This window comes from Nyctibius grandis, chromosome 3 (genome assembly GCF_013368605.1).
Source record: "Nyctibius grandis isolate bNycGra1 chromosome 3, bNycGra1.pri, whole genome shotgun sequence".
Lineage (NCBI taxonomy): Eukaryota > Metazoa > Chordata > Aves > Nyctibiiformes > Nyctibiidae > Nyctibius > Nyctibius grandis.
Genome location: NC_090660.1, coordinates 65,199,022 through 65,209,135, shown reverse-complemented (window position 1 = coordinate 65,209,135; position 10,114 = coordinate 65,199,022). Strand labels below are relative to the sequence as shown.

Below are 10,114 nucleotides of genomic sequence, written 5' to 3'. Positions count from 1 at the left end.
CTCCGAGGTGACCTTATTGCAGTCTACAACTACCTGAAGGGAGGTTGTAGTGAAGTGGGAGTCGGCCTCTTCTCCCGGGCAACTAGCGATAGGACAAGAGGACACAGCCTCAAGCTTTGCCAGGGGAGGTTCAGGTTGGACATCAGGAAGAATTTCTTTTCAGAAGGGGTTATTAGACATTGGAATGGGCTGCCCAGGGAGGTTGTGGAGTCACCATCTCTGGATGTGTCTAAGAAAAGACTGGACATGGCACTTAGTGCCATGGTCTAGTTGACAGGGTGGTGTAAGGGCAACGGTTGGACTCGATGATCCCTGAGGTCTCTTCCAACCTGGTTGATTCTGTGATTCTGTGATTCTGAGTAGAGGGGGAGGAGCACCTCTCTTGAGCTACTAACCACACCCCTTCTAATACACCCCAGGATGCCTTTGGCCTTCTTGGCCACAAGGGCACATTGCTGGCTCATGGTCATCCTGCTGTCCACTAGGACCCCTGGGTCCCTTTCCCCTACGCTGCTCTCCCTACAGGTCTGTCCCCAGCTTATACTGGTACATGGGGTTGTCCTGGGAGGTTGCTTCCCCACACCAGCCTTTTGTAGAAATCTCCAGACTTGTGGGCCCTCAGAAAGGCTTAGTCCAGCCTGGCACCTGTTCATCACTGGCTTGTACCTCTCTCAGGGAATGGGAAGTTGGTGAGAGGCGCAGCCTGATTCTGCCGCTTTGCCTTCTACAGCCAAAGGCGTGTTGGTGCTGTGCTGGCAGTGTGGGACAGCTGTCTGAATCCACAGACAACCCAACCGGTGGCAATCACTCAGGAGAAAGCAAAGGGGAGTCCTTAATCTGTGGATTATCCAGGGTTTTAGACGGGATGATCCTGAAGCATATGAAATTCTTCAGTACATTTTTTCATCATGGAACAATAGAGATTTCTCTTCCCACCCCACTTAACCTATTTCTGCGATAAACTCAGCTTCACATTCCAGTGATATTCACTTAAAAGGTTTCATCCAGAACTAAGGGCTGCTTGCAAGGGAATATACAACTGCTGAGCAACAGGCCTCCCAAGCAAACTTTGGAAGAGCAGCTATAGGTTCAGGTGCTGCTGAGTGAAACTCCCAAGTGCTTTTAGAAAGTTCCAGATGCTTTCAGTCACCTAGTTCAGTGCTCATGCAGCCAAGGCACCAACTTCCCAGATCTCAAGACCACTTATTTATTTATTTCATATTTTATTTTAAAAATATTATTATTTTTGTATTATTACTTTTATTTTAGTGTTTTTATTTCCCTTTGCAAATGACTAATTTATTTCTTCCTGTATGAGTCTATTTTCTTTGTGGGGAGCAGAAAGTAGCTAGGGTAACCAAGAGGCAAACAGGAAAACAGCCTTTGCCTATAAATTAGTTTTCAATGGCTCCTTTGTTCCCCAAAGACCATAGGCTGATTGTGGGTTAGGAAGAAATACAGCAATTTGGGATTATGCATGGCTAAAATGGAGTTATCCTCATGAGCTGATGATATGTCAACATATATTACAATCCTGCGGATATGAATTTGGACTGGGATTGTGGAGGCAAAGTTCAGCAGATCCAGCAAATAATTTACAGCATAAAATGATTGTCTTTATAGAATAACGTTGCCACGTAGACAGGGGAATTAAGGCAAATAAACCCTGGTGATTTATAGGTTACCACAGCAGTCAACATTGGAAGAGGAGGCAGCAGACTGGTTTTTATCTGCGTCCCAAGATACTGGGATATGTGGTAAGTAGATAGAGGATATTTTTGGTGTGCTGCTATTGCTTTCCTTCTAACAGACCCCACCCCGGTGTAATTAATCGGACAGTTAGCAAGGTCGGGTGTACAGCCAGGGATGTTTCAGCTGTGCTGAGCTGCCAGAGAAAGGCTCTGCGATGGCCGGCTGCAGTGGTGCTTCATCAGGACACAAACTTGTTGCTTTAAGTAAGAGCTCTTGCTTTGCAACTCTGTGCTCTTTTAGGTTATCTACCAGTTGTAACTACCAACACCTGATATGGAAAGACACCATAAAAGTGTAATTGGAAAAATAATGACATCATGTCCTTCTGCAATAAAAGATAACGTGACTGTGTAGGGCAAAGCCATTAAAATGCACACCTTCCAAGGTTTTGCTCCTTCTAAGGACACAGAGAGAGAAAGACAGTGGGTAAGAAAAACTACAGTATTGCAGATATGGCTTTGGTTTAGGTTCCTGAGGACCAGGAAGAATAAAGAAACTGCCTGGGCCACTGGAAGGCAGGTGCTGCTCGGTGCCATGCTCAAAGCACTGGGGAAAGTGGTGGAAGGAGATCTCTCGCACAGAGGTGGAGGAGACAGTGTGGGTGAAGCAAAGGCTGCTTGCTCTGCCACGGGGAGATGTTTTCCTTCCCTAATGAAAAAACCTTGTGCTTGGGCTCCATGGAACAGGACTTCTGAAACCAAAATAAGCCACAAACATGATGCTCCATAGATTACTTTTAAAAATCTTTTTAATGAAGAAATAATTCCATTCCAAAATATAGACACACAATTAAATAGTTTAATCACTTCAAAATATAACATGTCCCCAGCAGGTTCCAACACACACACACACAACAATACTTAACAGCAATACAAAAAACCCCATACAATAGCAGTTCTGTTACAATACCAATGAATATCGTGACATCTTTAGTGTCTCTGTATCTGTCTCAAGTGGTGTCAAGTACAGCAGTTTTAAAAATGTCTTACAGTTAGTAGCCTCAAGATGTAACTCTTCATACAGGTGTGGTGGTTTTTTTTTTGGTTCAAAGGTAAAAATGCCCTTTTGTCTTCAGGACACAGTGGAGTGCTTGTTGTTCACAGCTCCGTCTGCTGAATTGAACCAACGCGATTACAGCAACCCAAGGTTGCAATATTTACAAGGTCTATCTACAGTAATTGCCAAGAACCAATAAGGATGGGAGAAGGTGACTGAAATGTAAAGGTGGACACACTTATGATAAATTATGATGCAACAATTTGGCTCATGCATATAAGAAAATACATATTATATCACAACAAAGGCCACACACCTTTTTATGCAGTTTAGTTAACATTACTACTTACAGACAACCCATTCTTCACCTTCGCTTTGGACATTCAAGGACCCTATACATCTTCACATCCCTGTCTCCTGATTGCAAACCACTGGTTTACCTCCAGTGACAGTTAAACCACCTGGAGTTTTGACTGCTGTGGTGGGCCGTTGGTAGTTAAGAAAAGGCCCACGCCAGAGACCTCTTCTGTAACTCTGTTTATTTTAATGACCTCAAACCACAACCAAAATAATATTCAACAAACAGACAAAGACCAGCTGGGCGAAAACGCAGCCAGCTTAACAGTTGGAAAATGCTTAAAATAGATATTTGCAGAACTGAGCAAGAGGTGCTTCATCTCGGAGCTCTAGGGCATAAGGGACCCAGAGCTCTGCTGGGGATCACCTTGTTGACACCAGCCTGAGAGAAAGGCGCTTGATCCGTCAACTTTTTTCCTTACTCCTAGTCCGGAAGCCCTTGCAATGGATTCATTCTACTGCATCTATTTTAAGCATAGCGATAATGAGCACACAGACATTGATGATGTGAGGGATCTATTACTCTGGGTACAGTTAAACATGACATGGGTTGAATTAGTCAGCCATTGCATGTAGCTGTGTTCTAGCTTGGTTTATCTCTGTTCAGGAAATGCTTGCCTGGAATCCTGAGCCAACAGCAACATCTACAGCTTCACTGGGGTAGCTTTAAACGTGGAGTGCTAGGCACTAGCGGAGGCTCACCCATTCCTGAGAGGAGGTTGGAGGAGGGGGCACGCGAGGATATGGTGCCTGCCTTGTCAGGACGGCACACACCCCAGGAGCAAAGACCAGCGACTGCAGAAATGAATAGCTTACATGAAGGTATCTGGACGCCTTAGTATGAGACCAAGCCCAGATATGCAAGGAGATGCGGACAAGAGATCTGCATACGCAATAATGCAGTACGAAAGTGAAAAATGGCAGCAGCTCTTTCATACAGATACTCATTCCCTAACACACAGTGCCCAGGGAAACAGCCACAAGCCTAGCAAGTGCATGCAAACGAGTGGACTGACTGGGTCAAGCTACATAGCAATCTCACGTAAATACGGCAGTACACATCCACGTCACCATGAAAGCAAGGACAGACAAACCATGTTGACCTGCTTTAGATGGGTACCTCATGACTTGCTGAAGGCAAACTGTGCTGGTGTGAAATATCTGCGTGAAACTCTACTGTTTTCAGGGCTGTTAGATGGTGTCACTTCAGGTCAGCCAGATACTGGAAGCCATAATATGGTATTAGGGCAGGAAAATTACACTAGCACAGAGATCATCCCGAGCTAACACGCTGCGCTTCTCAGGAGGACTGTGCGGCCTGCGTGTGACACTGCACTGTGTCACTGCCCGGCTGCTGGCCTGGATGCTCCTGGCCTGGCTCTGATTTTGCTGCACTGCAATGCTTTGTGCCACACAGGCCTCATCTTTATTTCCAAGAAGTATGCTGTGGGGAGGACAGTCCAGCTAGTTTGTGTCAATCCCTGCTCAGGAGTATCTGTGGGTTTGTAGTCACAGCAGAGCAAACACTTCTTAGCTAGCAGGCTCATTGCCTAATCCAAAGTGACCAGGTAAGTCCCCTCTCTCCTGAAATGCCTTTATACTCGAAAATACTAAACCAGACAAAACTCCAATTCTGTAACTGTACGCCTGTCCCTTTGAAAAAATCCACTGCTTTTCTTGTGCTTTTCACTGACGGCTATTTCTCCATCCAGCTCCGAAAGAGTCTCACTATACATTTCCAAGAGTGCATGCAGAACATCTGGTGGCTGGCTAAGGCAATACACATTCGGAAAGAAAAACAGTTGCAAGCGCACTTTAAGCCTGTACATTTAAAGCTGAAGGCCTCGAAAATAATGTAACGGAGGGGGTAGAGGAGGAGGGGCAGAGAGATGGAAAGAGCCGGTTTGTTGAACACATGCTTACTAAAGCTAAAACATCAATGAAACAATACCATGGAGGATTATACGTAACATCAGTCAGTTCAGGGATCTTATGGCACCTGTGGTTTATAAACAGCTTTAGCAATGAGTATTTCAAAACATAGTTCACAGTTTTAAGAAGATCTGTGCTGATTTAAAAACTAGATTCTATATCATTTGAGTGTCACCTTTTGTATATGATATCTATTTGGAAAAAAAATATTTACACTAACTTCTATGGCTGATTTGTTAGATTATTTTGAAAGAAACATTCCTAAGTTATACATTAGCCCTAAATTAGAGAAGTTTATTATTATTATTATTAATTATATTATTATTTTTTGTTTAGTACATTTTGTATAAGTCTTAATTTAAAGACTTGCAAACGAATTGCAAATATAGTCTGGTACTTTGTTTTTTGGGCTACTAGATATATACACTCAGGAGTATAATCATTCAGTGTTAAATGCATAATCGTAGCTTTTTATTTCTTCTGTGGAAAAATGTACAGTGTATAGTAAACTGATCTACTAAAATCTCAAAAGTATTCAGAAATCAAATTTCTATCTATAAACAGCATTGTCATTGTAAACTGAACAGGTTCAATATCATGTGCAAAGGGTTTACGCGAGTTATTAATACCGCCATCCTTTGTAACAGCAGTAAGTACGTCAGTCTGTTTTCTTCACCGGTAATGAGCCATGTTACAGAAGATGTAGCTAATGTAAGTTAGCTTTAAACAAAAGTCTTGTTGTCAAAAACACACATCTACAAACTACAACTCTTAGAACAAAAGTACTGTGCTACAGTCCTCAGAACTTAGTTATGGGATTTTTTTGTCAAGAGATGTTGCACCTCTTGGTTCCACTCTTCTGTGAAGTTCGCAGCTGAGTTTTCTTCATCATCAGTCTGAAAGCAGCTCTCCTCATCATCAGTTCTTACGTAGCTTTCGTTGTCTGTCTGACTGCAGCTTGCCTGTTGAGAAATGTTCAGGGAAGGTTTTTAAAGAGTGCTGGTTTAAGATGCTGCACCCACATAAGCAGAGCAAGCAAAGCCTCTGCCTGCCGCTTTATTGAGAGAAAAAAGGAGGAGATGGCCAATTCCTGTGATTATCCCTGAAAAAGAAGTGAAAAAGCTATTCTACCTGGGTGAGCCATAGGTATCTGAGCTGTAAACAGAAATTTACAGGGCATGTGGGAAGCTGGAAACTCTTCTTACCATGGGTGAGAAGACCCCTGGTGAGAAGGTCCCTGCTCTGCTGTGGGACCCTGGGGTAACTCAGTCTGCACTGACACAGATTTGCAGATGTTCCTGTTTTCCCTTCCATTTTACCCTTCCAGGTTGCTCTATAAATAGATTATTGGTAGTGAAACCATGGATTATTCCCCTTGTGCACAGTGTTCAGCCACTCAGTTAAGATTCACTCACCATCACGAGCTTCTCCTCACATGTAAATGTCTCACCCTCGATTTACGTGACTGGGTATGTTTTATTGTGTCTAATAAGAAATGCAGTTACTTAAAAGGATGGTTCTGGGTGCTACAGCTCATAAACAGCCTAATCCGCTGGTGGACCAGCTTCTAGGTGCTCCTCTGTATCCTGAAGCATCAGTAAGTATCTTAAATTCCTATATTGGAGGCATCAAAGTTTTAGCTGGTAATGGAAAATGCTTGATAGACGACTGCTGCTCTTTCTCAGAACTACATCAAGGATCTACAGCCAGGTAATACTGCAAACTTCTGCTTTACACACTATTTACACACTTGACCCTTTCAAAGTTAAGGAGCTAGTCCTTTTTCTCTTGAACTACCTCAGACATAAAACCAATTCACATTGCATGAGATCCAATAATAACAGCATAGAAGACCAAGCCCTACTGACATAATTCTTTTCTACTCATTTCAGGCATAAAGCTGGTCTACAAGATGAGAGATGATGCAAATTACTTCAGTAACAGTTAAATTAAAGTTGATGAATGGAAAAAGGTTAGGTAGTTTAGCTTGCTTCTTCTCTTTCCTGACACCATTTGATTGTATTAATTATTCAAACACAAATGTTTCCATCTGATTCCTTAATACCTAAGCATGCCAAATGGCACGATGATCTTAATTTAGTGTCTCCTTGTATCAGGCAGTTACAAAAGACATAGCATTAACATTTTGTTGATAAATGGAAAGGAAACCTGCACTGCAAGTCTACTGAGAGGTTCACGGGAAATTTTGCGGTACATTTTAAACAAGTATTTTTAAAAAATCAGACATGCATCTGCACTGCTTAAGTCTGCAAACTGATCTGGAAATCTTAGTAAAGGAACATTTTGCTCTTCACAATTCAGCCAAAATATGCAAATGAAAAGCATGGAAGAGGTCAGTTCTCAGCTGCCTGAGACTGATTTTTATTGAACCAATTTCAGGGTTACATAAATATAGGCACATCTTGTATTTCTTGATGGTATCGTTACAAACCACAAGTGCAAAATAAGAGTGGCTTGTGAAACACTGGATGCATTAAGATGCATTGATAGTACTGCTAAGTGTTTGGGTTTGTTTTGAATTTTCTGGATAAATTATTTCTCTTTGGTGGAGTGTGGAGATGGTTATTCTAAATTCTCTCAAGGCTTCTCTCTGTTCCACAGTCAGCATTGGAATAGAGAGATTTTCATACAAGTAATAACGAGTACTAATGAACCTCAGAGCTCTAAATTCATTGCAGCATTTTGGAAATGCCAGAATTAATTCCAAGTTAAGACTCATATGATTTGTCATGTTATAAAACTGTTTCTTGACCTTTTTTGTAACTTAATCCACATGTTCTTCTCTGTCACTTACCATTCAGCGATTTTCAAAACCCATCCCTATCACTTGTGTAATTTTAGAACTAAAATCACAAAACTAAATCTGCTTCTTCCCAGTTGACTCAGTCACAGATCTTTTACAACTTTTTTATGCCTACATGCTAAGAAGAGGAGGACTTAAGGAGAAAAACAAAGAGGAAAACCAAAATACAGCTAAGTGAACATAGCAGACATTTTTGAAAATTACTGTGCTGTCAGCCTGCTGAGATTTTCAAATGGATGGTCCACATAATGCTGGTTTTTATGTATTTGTTCAGAAAAAAACAAAAAGAGACGCAGAATCATTTGGTTGTGCCAGTAGAGTACGACTTATGGCTGTGAGCAGTTCATCTACTGCCTGTATCCTGCTTCTTCACTGCTGCATCACTCACTTAGGAGCAGGAGGCTGAAGAAACTGGGCTTGCTGAGGCTGGGGCAGAGGTGGCAAGGGAGGATCAGTTAGCAGCTATTTGAGGGGTAGTTACAAGGATAACAAAGCCAAAATCTTCTTGGTAGTGCTAGAGCACACAAAAGGGACAAAAGAGACAAACTGCATTTTGAGAGGTTCAGGTTGGACATTAAGGGGAAAAAAAACATGAGGAAGGTGGCACTGCACTAGAGCGGAATGCCCAGAGAGGTGGTGAAATCTCCATCTGTGGAGGTTTTCAAGTCTTTGCTAGACAAAGCCATGTCTGACATGGTCTTGTGTTGGAGCTAGACCTGCGTCAGGCAGGACAGTGGACCAGATGACTAGGCAACTAGCGACAGGACTAGAGGACATAGCCTCAAGCCGCACCAGGGGACGTTCAGGTTAGACTTTAGGAAAGGGTTATTAGGCATTGGAATGGGCTACCCAGGGAGGTGGTGGAGTCACCATCCTTGGAGGTGTTTAAGAAAAGACTGGATATGGCACTTAGTGCCATGGTCTAGTTGACACAGTGGTGTTAGGTCAAAGGTTGGACTCAATGATCCCAGAGGTCTCTTCCAACCTAGCTGATTCTGTGATTCTGTGACCTCCCGAGGGCCCAGTCAACCAATGCACCTATAACACTGTGATCTCAGCTCCTCACATGAAGCCCATGCTAGGAATGAAACACGGTGCATGAACTTTAAAGGCAGCCAGTCAACTCTGACTAAACAGTTTGGGGTCTTACAGCCAAAGGGAGGCCAGGGTATGGCTGGGACCACATGACCTCAGGCAGTGGGCACAGCAAATCTGAAACCTACACATCCATTAACTGTGGGCTACTAACCTGACTTGGACCCTGGGCTACAGATCCTGCGTCCCATCTTTCCCAAACGGTAAATGGCCAGGTCCATGTCGCAAAGGGCTGAAAATGTCCATGACCAGTGAAAGGCACGCTAGCTCTAAAATCTTATTTCCTTCACAGAAAAAAAAAAAGAGATGCAGGGCAGTTGTGTCTTCACAGCACTTAAACATATCGTCTGTGCCTTTTGGCTTAACCAACAGCCCTTCTCACAGTGGCACACCAGGCGGACTGGACTGATCACGCCATCTCCCTCAGCCCACGGGTTTTATCACCTGACATTTGGCAATATTCCTAATCTCTGCTGGTAAACATGAAGACAGAGGTTGGAGAAAAAGGGAAAAGATGAGAAAAACATGAAAGTGTTGCTCAGTAAGATTTCTGTTCTGGAAAAACAGCCAAGTTGAATAAATAATAATTTAACAATTTATTTTAATTTAATAATTTAACTCTTCATATGGAAGAGTTGAAGGGATCTGGGGTTTTTGTGTTTGAAAAAATTCCACCTGTTTCGATACAAACCATTCAGTCACTTTTGCAAGGGAAAATGTCACCCCTGGCCACCCAAAGCCCCAGACCCCAAAATTTGCATGATAAGGTTTAGAGCAACTGAAAGGGTTTGGAGTGGGAATGGAACTGAGTATTCAACTTAAATTATTACATGTTTTTGTCAACATAGTGAAAATGTGATCACAGTTAAAAATTCAAGAACAAAAACTCTAATAAAGACTCCTCCCTGTACTCCCTCTCAAGTGGATGCTTTAGGTCTGATTTTTTATTAGCTTTTCACACCTCCTCTGCTGTTATAATAATGCATATAAATGAATTAGACATGACCAACTAAAATGTTGCTATGCCAGCACCAAGGAAGCATTGCTTTAGACAGTCTAGGAAATTGTAGGTCTTGTGGGAACATGTCCACTGCACAAGTCGACAGCTCTTCATTGAGAATGACAATTTTTTAACCACTTTCAGAGATGGAGGCTTTC

The 10,114-nt window shown here is 42.5% G+C and overlaps 1 protein-coding gene across 12 annotated transcripts in view; it reads right to left on the bottom strand.

Moving 5' to 3' along the window:
* Window positions 1-2,482: 2,482 nt before the first annotated feature.
* The window catches only part of DTNA (dystrobrevin alpha), a 244,482-nt gene continuing 236,850 nt past the window's right edge, over window positions 2,483-10,114 (bottom strand). For 11 of the 12 annotated variants that reach the window (XM_068396052.1, XM_068396053.1, XM_068396048.1 and 8 more), the window contains one exon: window positions 5,910-5,999. Coding sequence is in view for 1 of the 12 variants with exons in the window: in XM_068396055.1 (XP_068252156.1) it covers window positions 5,844-5,999 (156 nt within the window). In the remaining 11 variants the exon portion in view is untranslated. Of the gene's footprint in view, window positions 6,000-10,114 lie in introns of all 12 variants that reach the window. The other variant, XM_068396055.1, reaches the window with a different exon arrangement.